Below are 21234 nucleotides of genomic sequence, written 5' to 3'. Positions count from 1 at the left end.
CTTTATGCTTTTGGAGACAGTGAAGCACAGAAGTGTTCCATAGACACTTAATTGAACACAACATTGACACAAATTTATTCTATTCTAATTCATGGAAAACTTCCACCTGCATTCAATGCTAAGGACAAACCTACCAGCTGTAAGAACTAAAACAAGATGCTTTTTACTTTGCTGTTAGCTCTATACTGTTTTTTTCTGTGTAATTACTGGAGAAGTTTAAATGCAAGCTTTCTTCCTTACAAACAGATTTTAAACAAAAAGTTCAATTCTCTGCTTAAAGAAAAAGATGTTTTTCTCTAATATTTCCTTTTGAAGCCTGCATTGAATACTTAATCCCGTGCTTCTGAGAGTAAACGCTGCTGCTATGGATACAGTGAGGTCAACTTTTCATCATTACTTTACTGTGCAGGGTTGGAGGAGATGGTGAGATAACATTTTTTGTTTCCAGGCAAATACCTTAAAGTGTGACATGTTTTAAATGCATATGTAAAGCATTTCACTTAATATTTCTCTTTTCAGTACGAACCTCGGAATTAGAACAAGGTGCAGACTGGCAGTGCTGAAGAAACACCTTGTCTGCACTAGAAGGGTACTTCCATTTCTTCCATTTTCACCTGACACTCCTGCAGCATTTTACAAATACTCATTAAGCTGCACAAAACTCCTATGTTAATCCTCAAGGTGACTCAAAGAAAAGGTTGTATGGTGGGTTTTTTTTATTACAGAGCATGAGGAGCTTCTTGAAAGGGCTGCAAATTTCTACTTGTTTCTTGCAAAAGAAAAACGAGTAACGTCAATTTGTATCTCCCCTGCTTTCTTAAGAACTCCAGAACCAGAAATTCTTTTAATTGAAAGGCGATTGCTGAGGAAAATCTCCTCCAAATTGGCTGTTAGGCAGCTGAGTTAAATAACCATTCAAACTGGGTTTTAAAATTGGCTCACGGAAATACCTTCCCTTTCCATTACTCCGTTTTTCACTTTCTTTTTATCATGTTATCTCAATCCTTTTAATTTTTCTGCTACCCACAACATTACAGAAGAGGAGAGAGAAACTTAAAAATAGTGCACACATCTCAAATATATTCAGATATTTCTCTTTTATAGGAATAAAAACAAACTGTGGGACACAGAACTCTGTTTCTCTGTTTTTTTCCTGTTACTGAACATATTTAAGATGTGCGCTGTGTTAAATCTTCTCTCTCCCCCTCTTCTTCCCTCCCTTGCCCCTTCCCTCTCCCCCCAAATCTTACCGCATTTTCTTATTCAGCCTTATTAACTTTTCTGTACCAAATTCCCCATCTGGGACAAATATAGATCCTCAGAAGGTTGTTTGTAGGACTCAGTAAGGTTTCTTCAGCACTTTAAAATCATATTTACCATAGTGACAGCATAAGTAGAGGATCTGTTGGCATTTTAGAATGATGTCTTAAAAGGTTGTCTGTAGTACCATTATACTTATTTTTTAAGCTGGTTTTTTTCAGACCAAGGAAGTTATGGAGACATCTGAATGATCATTTTCACTCTTGACAATCTATGATCTATGGGAGGGAAGGGGGGGAAGGGAGGGAAGGATTACAGATTAGAATTATAGAATCATTTGAGTCGGAATCGTAAAAGCCATCTGGTCCAACTCACCTGCACTGAGCAGGGGCACCTATGGCTGACCAGGGTGCTCAGAGCCCCTCCAGCCCGACCTTGCTTGTCTCCAGGGATGGGGCATCCACCACCTCTCTGGGCAACCTGTGCTGGTGCTTCACCACCCTCACTGTAAAACACTTTTTCCTTACATCCCATCTATACCTCCCCTCTTTTAGTCTGAAGACATCTCCACTTGTCCTATACAATAGACTGATAAAGAGTCTCTCCTTTCTTGTAACCCCCCTTTAGATACTGAAAGATCACTCCTAGGTCTCCCCAGAGTATTCCCTTCACCACACCAAACACCCCCATCTCTCTCAGCCTGTCTTCACAGGAAAATGTTCCATCCCTGGGATCATTTCTGTGGCCCTCCTCTAGATGGTCTCCAACAGGCTCATGTCTCTCTTGTACTGTGTCCCCATGTGGACGCAGTACTCCAGGCGAGATTTCACCAGCACAGAGCAGAGGGGCAGGATCACCTTCCTCACCCTACTGGCCACACTGCTTTTGATGCAGCCCAGGGTACAGTTTCCTTTCTGGGCTGCAAGAGCACACTGCTGCCTCATGTCCAGGTTGCCATCCACCAGTACCTCCAAGTCCTTTTTGGCAAGGCTCTGGTCAGTCCTTGTCTTCATTCAGACATTAAGCCATGGACAACCATGCTCTGGGCACAATCCCAATCTCAAAACTAAAACACACTTTTTGTGATTACAAAACCAGTTTTAAAATTGCTCATAATTGCCCTGTCCCTGGAGGTGATTAAAACCAACTTGGATGGGGCTCTGTGCAATCTAATCTAGTACTTGATCTAGTGGTTGGCAATCCTGCCTGTGGTAGGGGGGGCTGGAACTTGATGATCCTTGGGGTCTCTTCCAACCCAAGGTACTCTATGAAAATAAAACTCTATGATAACGCTACAAGCCTGTCCAGCTTTTCTAATCAATAAGACATTTTTGAAAAGATTGAAAATCCCCAAAAAGCAAACTCACAGATTCTTAATCTCCTCTCTCAGAAAGTACCTTCAGTACATTTAATTCCTAAAAACATGTATTAAGTTTTAAAATTTAATTTTCAAATAGATGAAAATGACCTGAAAATGAAAATGATGAAACAAACACATTAGAAGCCAAGTGAAGTTGTTCGGTTAACACCAGAACTGAAGTCAAAATGTTTAACAAGCAGCAACTGCTTGAGTTACTGCAAAACCAGAATTTACTGGAAAAGAGAAATGATCCAACTGAAAAGACTTTCTTCAGTTATTGTGCATCCATTTGCAAGATCAAACATATCTTCCAAGCTTGCTATTGATTGCAAAGTAATGTCAAATGGAATCTGAAAAACAGGAAAATAGATACCCAATAAATAACTTAATTAAGTGTACAGCTACCAGAAAATACATACTTTAGTATTCAAATATACGTAGTATTCAAATATCTCCTATTAAAGATCTGCAACCAAAGAAATAGTTAGAAATGCTTATTGCCACAATATAAGATTGTGGTTAATGACATTTCTAACTTGAACCTAGAAGCTTAGTTTCTTTTGATCATCCATAGGTAAAATGATAACATGAGAAAAGAGAAGAAAGAATGATCAATTATTTTGAAAGTTTTTCCTGGGACGAGAAATAGAAAGAACTGAGCTAGATGTAACCAGTGAAACAGCGGGCACTGGTAAGTTGTTTTGTGTGCCCACCAGACGTGAAAAGAGCTATTTAGAGCTCATTTTACAACCAAAATGATTATTATGATATTAAGAAAAACTAACTGTATGAAGAGAAACATTGGAAGAGACTATCCAGGGAGGTTGTTTTAATGCAATTATTTTATTGAGAAATTTGCTTTAAACATTTAAAATTGGAACTCCCAAGCATAATACTTTATTATCTCCCTCAAGGATGTAGCTATTCATTAACTAGCTTTAAAAACAAGCTATTGAATCAGTTTTTATTCTTAGAACATGAACAGTCAAATCATTTTAAATGAATAATTCAATGAAAAGGCGTATTTTTTCCCCTTAGAAATGTAACTCAGCACTGAAGCAAAGGCACCAGAAGACACATGAAGAGAAAAAAGAGAATCAAAGAAGAGAAACTGAAAACACGAGAGAAGTTAAAGTGTGACAGCTGAGAGAATGAGAAAACAAATACCACAAATTAGAACCAAATTTGCCCAATTAATTCGCAAAAGACCAGCAACAAAAAAAAAAAAAAGCGTACAGTGGGGAAAATTTGATGTAAAACTGCTTATAAGCAATGTATTTTCTGCTTTATCCTGTGTGTCTGAAAACAAAGGGAATGTCCTACTCTATAGCATACATAACTCCATGCTGAGGTTTCCAGCCTTTGCAAAGAAGAGAGGGTAGTGCGCACACACAACTTATTTGAAAGTTTGGAAACGGTACATAAAAATATTCTATGCATAACGAAGTGTTAAGGAGTCTACTACTTCAGCTGTCTCCAGAGAAGAATGAAGATATTCAAAGTCTTTAATGATAAGGCTTCACTGACTCAATCAAATCCCCCATATTTAATAGACTCTAGTTTGAAGCCCCTGACTGATGCTTCATAGTGAAAAACCAATTGATTCATCTGTTGAGACATTTCAACAAGTCTGAGAGGTCCATGGGATTCAAAGGAAGCTCAGCTGCACCTTTGACTAGGTTTTTGTCAAGTCCATACCATGGGAGGTATTACAGTGGGACTGTAGAAAATACAGCTTTGTACAATGTGTGTGCATGTATGTACTGATGTGGGTGGACAGAGTGATACGAAGGTCTGGGAGTCAGGTGGGAGAGACCTCCAAGACAGACAGAATAGCAAGAATGGTGCAATAGTTATAACAGGGGAATAGAAAACTTGCAAAGCCAACCTGCAGGATGCACAGAGCAGCATTACTGATTTTCTCTTAAATAACAGGCCACTTGTCAAACTCTAGATATAACCAGGTATTTCCTTTTGGTAGAAAAATAGCTACCTGACTACAAATGAATATAGTTCGTTTGAACAATGATAAGCAAGATATCTGAGAATTACTCAGTTAATATCATTCATTATGGATTCAGAAATCTTCCTTGGAGCTCCTTGAGCATTAGCAGCTCCTCTCCTCTACTGATCCTCTGGGATGAACAAGAACACTGAGCAGAATTGTTGCTTGCTGTGGGCCAGGTCCCATCATCTCCTGTTCCCATGGACTACTCTGGGATACTCAACTAAAGTAACAATTTGAATACAACAGCATGGATGAAAAATGGTATGCTGTCTCTGAGGATATTGAAAAGGCAGAAAAAGCTAGAGAAAATAGATGGGAAACCTGAATAACTGAAAAAAAAAAGGACAGGGATGGAAGTAAATTGCATTTGGCAATTGCATCATGGAAATTCAATGGAGTCCATGTAAACAATGGCCAGAGAATGGTGGATAAACTAGATAAATTCATTGTGAGCGAGATTCATTTCGAATGCATTTTTGTATGTATAAAAAGGTGACTCTAACAGTGACAATATTCACAGTTGGTAATCATGCACATTTGTATTTTATTTGTGAAGACAGAAAAAGAAGAGAAACCCCAACAACATATGAGAAAAGAATTGAAAGTTACTTAACTGGTAAAATCCATGCTTCAGCCTAGCTGAATAATCGTTTTTACTTTAGAAAACACATTTAATTATTGTGAATATAGTTAATGGAAATAGCATACCTCAGTTAATGGCAAGGTCAGGACTGGAACAGCAGAGAGCAGAGCTTTGAGTTCAGATAAGCACCTCGTAGCCATTTCCTAGTGGAATAAACAAGAAAAAAAATGGATGTTCTATCAGTCTCTTCTGCTGAGCTAACAGATGGTTTGGCTTTACAACATTTTTCAGCACAATCAAGATTTTCCTTATTCTAGTTGAATTCACAGAAGAAAAAAAAAAACAAAAAACCAAGAACTGTATATAAATTGCTGCTGGCTCAGATATAAAATCCAACACACATACTTTTGCTACGTGTTTACTGAAGATATTATAAACTATCTGACAAGATGTTATTTATACATGTCTAATACATGGCATGTCGATCTTATTAGTATTCAAAATGTTGCTTTTCCAATTAGTGACAGATATTAATGAAAGTTTGAGCAAAAACCTACAGGTAATCAGAAATGCCCACTAAAGGACAGCTCTGTCTATTCTACCAAAAACACCATACACTGTGATTGGCCAAAACATCATTTGTTCTCCAAGCTGGTAGAAATACAGCCTCATAATAATGGCACGGTGCACAGTTGTCACTGTTTCATAGCATCCATCAGACCAAATGACAGCCTCTACATCATTAATCATTTCATATAATAGATATAAAGAGAATCCTGTCACATGATAAATGTCTCTCACATTGAAAATAAACGTCTATTTTGCCTTGGCATTTATCAAGCAGCAGTTATGCTGTGGCAACATTCTATTCCACTGACATTATCTCAAAGAGACCACATGGAAAATTCTGAAATTACCTCTTTTGTGTATGTATGTTGGGGGAGTTATTTGGTTGCGGACCATATTCAACCTTTTTAATAATAAAGAAAGAGAAAGGGGGCATAGAGAAAATGAAAATAAATTCACTGCCAGTTTTACTTCACTCTCAATAGTATTACTACAAGGTTCCTATTTCAGAAACCATCACTGCCCATTTTGCATTGAAGACGCATAACTGATTTTTAAAAACCATTTTTGGGTTGATCTCTGTGCTAATTTAACACTGTGCCAAGCATTTTCAAATGTAGATTGCTCTAAATTAGGCATCGATTTTCCAATTTCTCTGCCTGAAGATGTAGCCTGTATTTTTCAAGGGGAAGGCTGAACACGCCTGGCCTTTCTGTAAGGCATCAAGCAATATGTGAGGAGGAGAAAAAGTAAAACAGCAAATGAAAAGTGAAAATATTTCAACATTCCTTGAAAAGAGAGAGGCAAATTTAATCTCCTGTGTCTGCCTTCCAAGTTACCTGTCGTTTATTTTCCCAAAATAGACATTTTAAATAAAACTGTCAGACATATTTAAGAGCAGAACTCTTCTCACATACTTCTGTTTTTTCATCAAGATGCACTCCTGCAATATTCATTTCAGCTTTTTCCGAAGGAGTTGTTTCCAGGGTTTCATTCTGTTCAATAAAACTTGTTGGTTCTGCAGCTGAAGAGTTTCCCGAACTTTGCATCAGCATTTCAACTTGATGTTTCAGAGTAGATAGTTTCTCTCTTAGAGAAATAATTCTGAAATACAACATTTTTTTAAATTGTTTTTATAAATCTACAGGTTGTAATTAAACTGGCCTAGCTTGAATTATGTATTGAGTAGGTTCGACATTTTTCATTTCAAGACTGATTTCATAATTTAACAATACAATTCCTATTAATGGGAGTGGAAATATGGAATGTTTTATCTTTTTGAATTAAAACAGTAGGAAGCAGTAGTTTAAAAAAGCCTCTTTAACAATTAAAAAGAACCCCGACTCTCATTCAACCAGCACAAGGTGGGTTGGCAGAGGGTTGGCCGGGTGGCAGAGGCAGCCATTAGTTCTTGTCCAATTAGTCCTTCCCATCCATCTATTGAACAGTTCCAAGAAGATCTGGGGTAAATATGTGACAGTAAAGGGCTGAACACGGGGCTACAGCTGAGAAAAACTCTTGCAGACAGAGAGCTGTATGGGAAGAAGAGAGTAGCTGATCCTATGAGAGACTGGGGAAAACAGCTTGGACTGGTTCTTAAATTTAGTAGCATTTTCTTCTGTTGCTCTGCCAGTGTAGTGTAATTAATGTATGTTACTCAGCTCCTTAAGAAACCAGTCTAGAAGACTGGAATACTCTGAAGGCACACATTAGGACAGTTTTAATTCAGTTTTCATCTTACAGTTTTTATAGAGAAAGTCTCCAAGAAGCTCGAATGGATGCTTTTAAAAGATTTACAGCTTTTTGATATTTTCTATTTTATATTCTTTAGTCCTAAATGGTTGTCTGATATTTAATATGGCATGAAATATCAGGACAAAGTCAGTGATTGCTTACCTTGCTAATGGAATCCACAACTGACCTGAAAACACGGACACTGAACTGAAAAACTTGAAATTGCTGATCTTGACAGGCTCTGTATTATAAGCATAAAGCAGCAAAATCTGTAAAAGAGATGGAATAGGTAAGCCATAAAGTACTGTGCTGTAGGAGACCCGAGCTATTTCAGTGATACTGACTCATAATTATTAACAAATTCATTGTACTGATAAAGATTTAGATAACTGACTTTCAATAACAAGGTAGTGTCTGGGATCCTCTGAATTTGTACTACACTCAGTTTTTATAGACGTTAAAGCAATTTCTTAAGGGATATAATTTATATGGCTTTGAAAATGAGTTGTACTCTATAGTAGAGTCGCCATTAAAATCTCAGTCTAGTCCTGATCCTAGTCAATCAATCCTACTTACATTCAATTCAAAAGTTCTTGCTTCAAGTAGGCTGAACAGAGAGCTTTTACTGAGTTTCCAAAGGGCAATTATTTATGTTTCCCATATGACCTTGTACATGGCTGTCATCACACTGAAATTAAATCCATGAACTGCACGTAACTCACCAGCCTAATACAGCAGTATCAATATCAGAGCACAAGATGATGAACTAGGATATTCTTTTCTTTCACTGAATTAATCTTTTGTACGATGAATTGTATGCACCTAGTAGTAGCTGAATATATTGGCTATATGGAGAGTGTCAAGAACGTGGCGTTCACAAGCAAGTTATTTTCAAGACTTGTCTCCAGATCTCTACTGATCTGTAAGGCCCAGTTGAAATAACAAAAGAAAAAACAACTATATAGAATATGACATTCTTTGCATAATTTCACATAGCTTTATTAACTTTCTAGCAGATAAGAAAAGGATCTAGTAGAAATTTCAACACTGATCTGTTGATCCAAAATGTTTGGAGACAGTGGGTATAAGAAATTGTATTTACATGCAACTCTCTTGTTTAAAGACAACACAACTTCCTTCGCCCAGTCTCTCACTTCTACACACACCTGCAGTTCCTCTTACTTTTCATTTTCAATCTGATTTCTTAGGGAAACGAGGTTCAAGAAACCCTATTTTCTCTATATATGCATACCTTGGCCTCTCTGACAGCCCCCCATCAAACGCTGCTGTATGAATATCCTTAACCTTCAGCCAAATTTCACAGTGAGAAGATCTCGACCAAATTTAACAAAGTGGAGGTTTTAAAGGCTTCAATGTCTTGCAAAAGGCATGAATACAATATGGCCTGGGGGCTCTACATCACCTCCAATGTTTGTTCTTTGGCCTGTCACCAAATGACTGTCAGGGCGTTCTGTGCCCTGCATAGCAGTTTTGTGTCAATGTAAGTTAATAGTTCCCTGCTGTCCAGCTTGATAATTAATGAAGGTATAATTCAGTTAAAAAGCTGATTGTTTCTGGCACAATATTGATTAGAAATGAGACTTAATTTGTTTTAATACATAAGGAACTGCTTTGGTGTAGTTATACCTGAGTCTCTGTGTCATCGGTTGGCTTTGCCAGAGGAGGAATATACCACTGAATGCTAATTTCTTTATTTGAAGCATTTGCCGCCCTACTCTCCATCTGACTGCCTGCTTCTGTGATGACAGAATCCAGAGAAGCCATCTTCACACATGACACCTTTGGTGAAATTCCAGAATCTTCAAGAGACGTCTGAAACACACACATACGAAATAGGAAGAATAATAATAACGTTGATGATAATAATAATTTTTTGGTACAACATGTGGGGTTTTTTTTAATAATAATGTTTATCATAATCTACCATCTCTTACAATCAATACGACTTTCAGTCTTGCACAAATATATGATTATTTAGATAAACAGGCAATATAAAAAGGTGTCGATTTTACCATGTGAAAGCTTTGCAAAGTTCACATGAAGAGATATTTCTAGTGACAATACAAAGGTCCTCTGGGCTGACTTAGGCAGCTACGGTACCTGTGATTGTTATATTTGACTCATCTTCCTTATGGTTTTATCCTTTTTGTTAAAAAATAAGAACTGACACGCCACACAGGAGTTATTGCTAAGAAAGAAATTGGGCTGCTATCCATATTGATAATAAAAAACAGTTCTGAATGCCAGACTGATGTTTTATTTATGCCTTTTTTTTACTTTTTTCTTTTTGTCACTTGCTGTACTGCCCACAAACAGTGATACTTACAGAAATGCAATCATTTACATTGTGAGGAATTTTCATATACATTATCTACTAAGATACATGTGGAGCATTAGCAGACATCACTTTTTGGACGTAATTTACCAAGGAAACAATTGGAGGAATATTGGCAACCAACATTCATTTATGAATAAAAGCCTTTAAAAATGGCTATAGATTTTATTTAAAGGCTGAACAGTGCCGCGCCATTCCTAGTTTTAAAAGTGATTTGCAGATTTGCAAAGAATAGAGACTAAAAAATGATATTTTGGGGGAATACTGCTGCTCTTTGGAGACAGTGTTGCCATCACTGATTCCAAAATGTGAAAACACTTGCCTGGGGCGTTAGTTCTGGATTTTGAATACTGTGAATATTCATTGCTGAAAAAGCCTGGAGAACTTTACCCAACTCATTTTCAGAAAATGCAGCTCATGACTGACATAAGGCAGTAAATCTAAATTATGGATGGAAGATGGATTTTTCACTCTGTCCTAATATTACTTCAGTTGTGTGGCTTTATGAAGCAAAGATAAATATGGAGTCATGCATTTGGGTACATACATATACCTTCATTATGGCATGGTACAACTAACTGGGGCTGATCCATGCCACATAGACTGAGTCTACCAAGGCAGTGATAACAGTGGCCATAGCCACCACAAGTACTGCTAGTTAACCCATCTAGAACAAGAATATTTTGTATTCAGTATTTTAGTTTTGGCAATGAATCACCCATGATTCTGCTAACATGGAATGTGAAGAAAATTATAAGAAATAGACACACATCTACATGGAGCTGGAACAATATCATCTGTGACATAACCTTCAATTGAAGTTCTCAAAAGTTCATTTTATGATGTATAGAATCATAGAATGACCTGGGTTGTAAAGGACCACAATGATCATCCAGTTTCAACTCCTTAGCCATAGGCAGGAATGTCAACCGCCAGACCAGGTTGCCCAGAGCCACATCCAGCCTGGCCTTGAATGCCTCTAGAGATGAGTCATCCACAACCTCCTTGGGCATATATCTTTCTAAAACGTGTGGTAGACTTTCTTCTTTCATGGAACTACATCTTTTGTTATTTATATCAGATTGACTCTTTTTGAGGAATGATACTATAACTGCTCTGGTCAAACTGGAGGGTTGCTGAATTACATACAACTACTTATCCATTTGACCCTCTTGAAAGTCTGAGAACAAGCTGACTTCAAGTGTTGCCATTCCTATGTGCTATCATGGATTGGAGAAGGGGGGAAAAAAGCATGTAAATTGCCACAGGCACACGATTTTAATTATAAACACCCTAACATACTTGGATTCCTTGTTCAGTAGAACTGGAAAAAAAAAAAAAAAACCATAAATCAGCGAGTTAAAAACAGTTACAAGGCATGTGAATGAAACAATTTTGTACATAAAATTTACTCTTTCTGGAATTTTTTTGTACTGTTAAAAATGCCAGTATCAAATTACAGTAACATTAAAAAAAAAAGAAACTTATACGGTTTTCTGAATAGTTAAAGCTTCTAAAAATATTGTTATAGAATTCAATGAAGCTTAAAATGTAAAGAAGTAAGAGCTTTATGCTTGTTAGCTGTCTGCAACAGTGAAGCGAGCACACGATTATGCGGCTTGCACCTGTCACGAACATGACAGCAAGCTCTGAAGCTTATTATTCCAGGACACTGTAATACTAATTATGTCAAAAGAAGAGCAGACAGAGTAAAATAATTTTTGATATACGACGGCTGTTACAAATGTCACATACCATATATTTACAATATATTCAGCGGCACAGTCAGCTCTTTGTTGGGAAATGAGTGATGATATGCTGTCCAACACTGCAGAAAGTTCACCAACTCTAGAAGAGTTACTTGCAAAAAAGTACTTTTATTGCATTTTGATAAAATAAAGTTCTCAATCTGCAAGGGTCCCCTGCCTCTGTCTAACCCTGGGCACAGTAGGCAGAAAATAAACCATAGAGAGTAAGCTGTCATTTTAATATTATTTTTTTTTTTTTAGTATTAAGGTAATTATTAATATGAGAAGCAGAATGGAGAAACTTGGAAGAAAGTTACTTTGGAATTGAATCTTCAGCGTCTTTTCCCATTCAGTGTTCTATACATATGCTACGATCAACATGGACTCCAGAACTTCAATTCGATATTTCTCTTGGTGGCATAGACTGAGCTGCTTATGTATTTGAAAGCTCAGATAGGCTTTTTGCAAGCCAGAAAAGGCTGATTTTCTAGCCCAACACCAGGGAGTGAAAAAAATCAAACATCAATTAAATTTGAGACACATGGCTCCATCAAATTTTGAGAAAATACACCTTCTAGGTAAATAATTTCTTCCCTCAGAAGTGCTCCCAGAAACATCATGTCCAGAACTTGCAAGAGCCTGAAGAGTTACAGAATGCAGCTGTAATAAATACTACTGAAAAATCCACGAGAACAGCAAGTACCTTTGAAGAATCAGACGGACAAACATGTGACGCCTCTAAATCTTGTAGCTGTTCTGGGGAATTCTCGAGACAACACACCGAGTATTCAAGTAAGTGTTTTCTGAGAAAGGAATGCATTTCTGCGACACGCAGAACAATCCATGAGTTGAAAGGAGAATTTGAGTGTCCGTCTCTTCCAGAAAGAGATCCAAGTTCTGATTCATGGGCAGCTTTGAAAAGATAATATTTTTATTAAATTACCATCTGCCATTTAAAAGTAAATTTTAAAAATTCACACCTTCTAAAATACAGTAAAATACATAAATTATCTGGCCTGACTCTTAGTTATTAAAGCAGCACTTTTATATCCAGCCCTGAAAGTAATAGTTTCTTACTCTTTTTAAAAGGATCTGTCTTGGTTTGTAGTGAAATAAATCAAGTATGTATTATCTGGGCATTTAGCCCAAATGCTCCACAGTGTTCAGCATTCAATTTAAACTAGTCAGTTCCCATCTTCACAAATGAACCTCCAAACTGAACAGCTCTATTTCTGATCTAAGTCTGACATACCTAGAATTAAAATAATACACAGCTTAAGTTGTTTTTTCGGGGGGTTGTTTTTTTTGGGGGGGGAGGGAAAGGGGGTTTAATGCTCCAGAGATAGTGTAGCACTATAATACGATGGAAAACACAGCAATGACAGCAGGGTAGCAAAGTCCCAGGCTGCAGCAAGTGAGGATAAGCCCAAATGCAGCAGCCATGGATGCAGAAACAAAGGAAAAAAGCTGCTTACCTTCAGAAGGCCTCAGGTAGGCAGAGATCTCCAGCAAGATTCCCTTACCTCCACTGCTAGCCCTTACATGAGGACTGAGAAGGGGTGAGTTCTGGTCCCACTCCTTCCAGTCATTCAGATGCACTGCATGCGTGCACCTGAGCTCCCCTGGGTTGCCCTGCCTTCCCACCAGGTGCTCAATCACTGAGGTCTTCAAGCCATGACTTAACATTTCTGCTACATACAGTAACAGAAATTAAGTTTTGTGGGATGCTCTTTATGGTATCACTAAGGTCTGTGAATAACTATTAAAAAAGGTCTTGATATCTTCACCAGCACCACTTGTACGCTGGTATAAATCATGACTTCAGTGAAGACTTTTTCACTTTTACACAATTTAAAGGAACTAAAAATGAGACTATCTGAGATTGTGGACTTAAAATCTGAAACTTTTGGCCCATAAAAACAGTATGTTGCCTACAGCAGTTTTCCAGAAAGAAGAAAAAATCATACCAAATAGGTTTGTGTGACAAAGCCCTTTTATATAACTGTGGTAGCGAATTAGGTGAGCCCATGTTGTTATCTCTTTCTTCTGGCTGGAGCTGGCGTCAAGACATTCCATTCCTTCATTTTGGTTCTGCTCCTTCTGTGTGATTTGTTTATTTTCAGTAGACGATGATGTACGACTTCCACAGACAACGCTGTATCCATCTGCAAATCCAGTAACAGATCAAAAATAGATATTAAGCCAAAGGTTGCAATTCAAAACCTGTTTCTGCACTGTGTTGCAACTGGCTGTCTGTAACTAGAAAAGCAACTTGTGAACTCAATTACGTTTTTCATAAGAAGAATATTCTTCATATTGTTTCAGCACTTTTTGAACATTGTAAAGGAAATATTTCTCTTATCATAGCCAAGAATCTGAGTGATCCTGGCAAGAAAGACAGAAGGGCAGAGAAAATGGCTTTCTTCTCTCTCTATCTTTGAGCTATGGAAGATCAAAGCAAAGTCACTGAAGTCACTGCGCTTTGTCTCTAAACTGTGGGGCACACAACCATCTATCTGTATCACTGTGTTCTGACTCATTAATGCTACAGCTATACATCATGTTTAGGTCTATTTACAAAACTCTGTTAATTAAAACATTTAAATAAACCGCTTAACTTAAACGCAGATCCATGTCTAGTCTCTGTCATCTAACGCTTCTCCTGAATCCTCTAAATCCACAGCAAAATGCAATCCTACTCCTCTCTACTAGTGGAATCACAAAAGGCCAAATTAATTACACCACGTGCTCTCCTGTACAACTGTATTACTGTCTTTTCACAGGCAATTGTAAAAGCAGAATTTACTTAAAATATCTACACTGTGTATTAACAAAACTTAAACACTGTGTTTCATTAATGGCTTTAAAGAAAATATTTGCCATGCTGTGCTGATCAATTCCATTTCAATTCGTGTTTGTGTATTTTGGCCCATTTTGCTTTTCTATGGTTTCATTTTTCCTTGGACTGCCCAACAGTCCTATCAGGATAAACACCTGCTGCGTTTGCTACGATAAAAAAAGGACCCATAATTATAAACAAATGGTGCCAGCACGAGACAATCAGATTGATGGGAGGTCTTAGCAGAAAACATTTGATTTCATAAACCAATCAAAACACATATGTTTAAATGCTGTAAAGTAAGCAGTCATTGCTCAGCTTTGCCAGCAACCATCAGGCAGAACTGTTCAATCTTTGTCAGCCATTTGAGATGACTGAAATGAAGCCACAGAACCAAAATTTGTTACTAAATGTTTCCAAGTGTAAAAATAAACAGAATTCCTAATTGCATTCAGTTTATAGTTTTTGAAAAACTTTCATTCCATCAAATCCAGTCATCGTAAAATAAATGCAGAAGCTGGAAGTAAACCAGGCATAGTTCCACAGAAAAGCCAGTGGAACAATCCCTAGTAGATAATACATTGAACCAGAAAGACAGATTCTTATTAGCTTGTAATTGTAAAATGCAGTGCCTGGGAAAATAATTTAGCAAGAGGTGGAGTTGTTTGTTTGGTTTGCTGTTTTTCTGTTGTTGATGTTTTGTATTATTTTAGTGGGGAGCTATTCAACATAAAGATTTCTTTACCAAATCATAAGGAAATGTGAAAATATCCAAGCAAAAGCTGTATAGCTACAGGAAAAAATGCATTCTAGCTAACTGCTTGATTAAAAAAAAACTGTGATGACTGACTGGGGGCCAAGAGCTAGTATATGCCTAGGGAAGCCTTGTTACAAAGGTCCATGTGCTTTCCTAAAATATGTGCACTATTCCTTTCACTTTCTTTCTCTGAGCCACATGATGCAAACAGTGCTATTTTGCTTAGCCTATCAAACACACACACCAGTTGATATTGAAGATCCATTAGTCAGGTGACCTAAACTGCTCTTATTTCATGCTTTCAGGATTCAGCTTTTATTTTCCAAATCTGACTTGCAGTTTTAATAAATTAAAATTAGATGCCAAACGTATTACTAGATTTTATGGCATACATTATTTCTTCTTTAATGTTCTAATATTACTAGGTAGAAAATAATACCAGACAAGTAATCTATGTATGAAGCAAGAAGATCCATGGAAGCAAATTCTGGAATTTTCTGCTCTTCTGCATCCTCCACATTGCGTTCTTTAACGTTCTCCATTCCAATTAACAGCTGAGAGGCAACCACTGCTTCACTGACCTAAAAATAACATTTATTTTATTTAAGACCTGCTCACTGTGATATTTATACAGATTTTAAAATGTGAGACCAGCATGCTAACAATGAAAAATTAATTATTCAACATATTATATTTTTTAAAGCACCTGTCATATGATACATACTGTATTTAAATAAATCATTATTGCTGGCAGCTTAATTACTATACAAGTGATTTCAAATCAGATATCTTCACCTGGGCGCTGCTGATGTCTACCCACACGTCAAATACATATGCACATATCAGGCAGTGTGCTGTTATATTTGCATTTAATCAACATAGAGGCAAACAGGGTCATATCTGTCCATGAGAGATTAAATGCACCACTCACACAGTGTCCATTCTAATTTCCTCAAATTAAGACCCCTGCCAGAAATTTCAGGGAGCCTTAATTCTTGTCTTGTTTTTGCATGCTCTTTGTATGAGATAAAACCAGACAAAAAAAATTAACTCTTTAGAATATTGTTCCAACCTGTCTGGCTGCTCTTACTGCAATCCAAGCTCGTACTTTGTAGCCTTCTGATTTCAGAGCCTCACCGGGAGAGGAAGAGTATTCTCCAGCAGAGATCTAAAATTATACACCCATTCTTAATTATGATTCCAAATGTTTTGTGATAAAATATACTTTGCTGGTAGCAAAAGTCCTCAGACTTGCAGAATTGTTTCATTTAAAACTAAAAATTGGCAATGATTTAATAAATCCATTGATTGAATGGTAAAACTTATAAAGTTGCTCCTCTAAAAATTTTCTCAGATCAGCTCATACAATTACCCTCACTGTCCTATGGACTTTTGGTATAATTTTCTATTTTCTACAATCTTAGTTATTCTTTTATATTAGACATTACATTCTGAAAGCAGTTAGCAGCTGCTGTAACACAGTTAACATATTTCTCATGTCTGACTTGAAAAAAAATTGAGATATGGTAAAGTATGAGAATTACCGTGTAAGAATCATGTTAGAATGTTACATTTTCTTTGCAAAGATAAACTTAACTTGTACAGAATCAGGAATGAAACCACTTGGTTCTGTTTCTTCCCACTTTATAATACCATCAACAACACAAAAAGTTTAAAATGTCATTATATTCAGTAAAAAATGACAAATCACATTAGACATTATATAGTTCTGCTGCTGTACTATGTGATTTTTTTCATTTGGTTTTTCTAGTAGGATTTTCATACCAGTATTATTTATAATAAGTATTATATATTATATATTATTATATGTAATAAGTCTTGGCAAGTAATAGCTTGGCAAGAACAATGCTCTAACAGAAAGATGCTTCCTGCTTTGAAGAGGCCACTACCTAAAAGATAGAAAACATACCTCTGATTCTGAAGGGATCACCTTATCTCTTTGTGACAAATTCTCATTATTTGTGGCAAAATGCAAATACAGTAGTGCTATTTCAAGGTATGATCTTCTTATTAACCTTTAAGAGACAACACACAGGTTAATCAGTGTTACTACAAAAGACAGTGTTATGATAATAAGACTTGCCAAGCAGCATCACTATATAAATCATTCAACCAGTCCAAATCATCTACTTAAAACACATCTCCTTTCAAAGCCACGTAATCTTGCTTTGAAGTCTCTGCGAGTCTAAAACATCCCTATGGTATGCTTAACATATAACACAATGGTTTATGAGTTTGACAAATACAATTTGCTCCATGAGCAACAAGTAGTGAATAAATAAATGGCAAATGTTTAGTAAGAAAATTGTAATTCTAAAAGAAAAGTGATCTTTCAGTACAGAACCGGCTAGGGTTGCTCTTTCTTTCTCAAGTCAAGGCATATATCTGTTGTCCTGCTTTTCCTTGACATATGGATGGCAGATTTGGATATGGTTCTTCAGTCACTCCATAGAAAATCCTTCTCTCTTCCAAGAACCAGCAAAAATGCTAAGGGTGACCAAAATAATCTCTGAACTCAACTGAGGAACCTTCTTAGTAACGAGTTCTATACCAGAATATTCTCCATCTTCAGACAAACTCTCCTTATCAGCTCCTTCCAGTACTTCCTTCTCCTTTGTTCACTTTTACAGTAGTATCATAAACCAGGCCCAAATAAGTGTATCTGCAGAACTTCTTGTACATTTATATTCACTGTTTCTAAAACTTTTTATGTAGATTCCTCCCAGCACTGCAGAATCTGCAGATTTCCCCTAAGAATTGGCTTCCTTAATCTTAGCAATAAACCCCTGCACATGCAGTTACTCTTTTGGACAGTCATATTGCACAGAGTTGGCTGCTGAGACAGTCCCATAAATTTCAGCTTGTGTGACTTGTTGAAGCAAAATATGAAAGTCACAGAATGATGTACAGGAAAACAAGAAGTGTGAAGATGACAAGTTCTACACTCAGTTGGCCGTGATTTAGTTAACATTCTAGTCTTACCAATAAATAAGTATTTCAGGCATGAAGACTTGACAATTCCACAGATATCTAACAGCTTATACAAGGGTGATTGGGGTGTTTAGTTACCTAAAATAAGAGAGCCAGGGTTCACTGATGTTGCTGTGCAGACTTTTAGAAAGACTGCAGCAAATTAAGTAAGAGTGCAGCAAATTAAACTTGGAGAACTTCACCACAGCCCATTTCGGTACCATCCTCTATCATGTTGATGGTCTGTAGATGTTTATCACTATGCTACTGCTCCAGTGTTCAGAGTTCTGGTTCATTAACTTAAGTAGCAGAATACCCACACAATCAAGGTAAACTGCTGTCTTCACACTGTCCGTAAACATACATGGTACATTATTCATTAAGACTGGTCAACGATCTAAAAAAATGCTGAAGTGCAATATGTCAGAGCTGCTTGAAAGAATTTATTGGCTGGCTTGGCTCAGTTCTTCAGGCATCTTCTATACAGATAACTAATGTCAAAGTCACTGTCCTGATATCTGTTACAAACACATTTCCTATGCTCCTTCTGCCTCTGTTCTGCCTTTTTCTGGCTGCTAACCTTTTCAAGCTGGATTTCTATTATCTGGAAGGGGGCAGGCCACAGCTCATCTTCTGAAATATGAATAAAACTCCTCTTTAACTAGCACTGTCTCTGGGTTGGGAGAAGGGGAAGAAATTTGGAAATAAAAACAAAAGCCATAGCTTTGTGTACTCAAAAAGATGTTTTAAAGTTGTCTTCACATTTCTTTCAAGGAAGAGAATCAATATACCATCGTTCTACATTATCCGTAAAGAAAACTGTCCAAAACCACAAGAAATACAACATCAAGTCTTAGAAAAAGGTCAAAACATGTTTTGATAATTCTATATATATTTTCTTACTCAAAGTTTTGATCATGCTGCTGGCTCAGTTTTATAGCTTCCAACAGGGTTTCAACAGCTTGATAAGACTTGTTATTGCCTGCTTTGGTTATCTGGCATTCCACCTTACCTAAGAAAGAAATACAGAAAGCTAATTTGGAGGATTTTGCTGTTTTTTGTTTGTTTCCCATAAGACCTAACCTGCTTGCTTATTAGAAGAATTCAACAATGGATTGCACTATGATTTTTCTTCCCTATAAGCAAAAGCCTTTCCAGATCTTTTAAATGTTATGCATAAATCCTGTATTAGAAGTTATTTCATAAAGTAGATAAAATATTCGATCTTTAGAACCATAACAACACCTAATATGCAGCAGACTTAACCAGATCATCATTTTACATTGTGGGATTAGAGATCTATGTAACAGTCAATGTGTAGGCCTGTACGTGGCCAGAAGGATGTTCCCTGGCCACAGGATGAACTGAGCCAGTCAGAACAAAGAAAGCCTGTTGGCATCAGCTTCTTCCTACCAATGATTATGCCACCTGCAGGCCCTTGCCTTTCTGCAAAACTGTAGCAAAAAGTTATGTGAATATGTTTTTCCTTTGACAGTAGAAACAATGAATATAATTGTTTTCCTTTAAGGAAATCCTTTACCAGTTCCAGAAGACAAAAAATTAGACAATCCTTTCACTGACAGGATGTTTATGGTGTACTGCACCCTGACTGAAGGCCCACTCAATAATGAACAACTTGGGATTCTCAGCATGTGAATGGATATAAGTTCTATTGCACTGTCCTCACCTTTATAGTGTTAACTCTTGCACATGGCATTTTAAGTGTTATAGTCTGAGTAACTTTCTGTCTAGGATCCTAACAAGCCAGCTCTTTGCGGTGCAAAACATAATGCCAGTGAAGTCCAAATGCGTGCAGACATTGTGTAACTCGTTAGCTTTGTTAAGTCATTTAGAAATACTTTATGAAGCTCTCATCTTCTTTACTTCAGACTGATGCAAATAAGCTAATTAGCTTTCTACAGTATCTTAAACCTCATCAGTTATGCCCTTTGATCCCTCATAACACAGAGATGGGAAAAGTTCTACTGCAGTTTTGAAATTATTTATTGCATAATGGACCTTGAACTATGCTATCATAATATTCTGCAGTTATAAGGATACATATCCACATCTGTTCTATTTTGACAGGAAAACATCTGAGTTTCAAGAAAGCCCACAAGTATAAGATTGTGACAGAAATGCTATCATGACAAACAAACAGGATTTTATTTACCTATCTGAAAAAGAAGTTGAGCTTCCATATCTAATACTTTTGTTGCAGATGCCCTGCAAAGCTTCAGTGCTGTTTCTAGATGTTTGAGAGCAGGTAACCATTGCAGCGGATCTTCCCTTTCAGGTGTGCAAGCTACTCTTTCAGCTAATGTGTTTCCTAAGGAAAAACAGACATATCTTAGGAAATGATTTAATAATGACGATTTTTTAAAAAGTTATGCAAAACAAAGTTAATTTCCTAGAACAAATACTGTTACATATTTGCCATTACAATCCTATTCTCAAAAATCTGAGTGATTAACGGATATAGGTATGGAAGTATAATACTATTTCACTACTTCGCAATGCTAATAAGGTTTACTTAGACAATAATAAGTTTAGGCTTCTCTAATCATATCTGCCACAACTGATCCGTAAGAACCTGCAGTAAGCCACTTCCTACAATTGTTTCACTTGACAGTTGCAGGCAGAACCCACCCCTCCCTGAGAATTAACAAATTCTGAAATTCCCTATCTACTAATCAGAACCTTCTCTGAAATAATTGCTTCATTATCTTTACTTCTGACATATCAGCTTGTTTTATCTGCTGATGTATAAAATATGAATGAAAATGAATGGAAAAATATATATATATATTAATGAATTGCATTTTTCTTACCAATTCTCATTTTGACCTGGGCTAGAAGGTTTATGTAGGGCAAGTAGATATTTTTTGCAGGCAGGATAAGGCAGGACAATGTTCTGTCTTCTATCTGCTGTTCAATACATTCTCCACAAAAAAAAATCTATGAAAAGAGTATGTTTTGTAAAACCATGTTACAGACAGCAAATTAAATCCTTTGAAGTAGGTTAGATACT

At 36.8% G+C, this 21234-nt stretch overlaps 1 protein-coding gene across 1 annotated transcript in view; it reads right to left on the bottom strand.

The window, feature by feature from the left end:
* Positions 1-2644: 2644 nt before the first annotated feature.
* The window catches only part of CFAP54 (cilia and flagella associated protein 54), a 100011-nt gene continuing 81421 nt past the window's right edge, over positions 2645-21234 (bottom strand). Inside the window, 13 exon segments of the mRNA XM_015858704.2 lie at positions 2645-2970; positions 5337-5414; positions 6696-6882; positions 7675-7781; positions 9160-9345; positions 12320-12528; positions 13584-13781; positions 15652-15793; positions 16285-16380; positions 17143-17248; positions 19107-19215; positions 20377-20532; positions 21035-21161. Coding sequence (XP_015714190.2) covers positions 2851-2970; positions 5337-5414; positions 6696-6882; positions 7675-7781; positions 9160-9345; positions 12320-12528; positions 13584-13781; positions 15652-15793; positions 16285-16380; positions 17143-17248; positions 19107-19215; positions 20377-20532; positions 21035-21161 — 1821 coding nt within the window. The 3' untranslated portion in view covers positions 2645-2850.

Source organism: Coturnix japonica, chromosome 1 (assembly GCF_001577835.2).
Source record: "Coturnix japonica isolate 7356 chromosome 1, Coturnix japonica 2.1, whole genome shotgun sequence".
NCBI classification, from domain to species: Eukaryota; Metazoa; Chordata; class Aves; order Galliformes; family Phasianidae; genus Coturnix; species Coturnix japonica.
The sequence above is the reverse complement of the archived record's forward strand: the minus strand, read 5'-3'. Positions and strand labels throughout refer to the sequence as shown.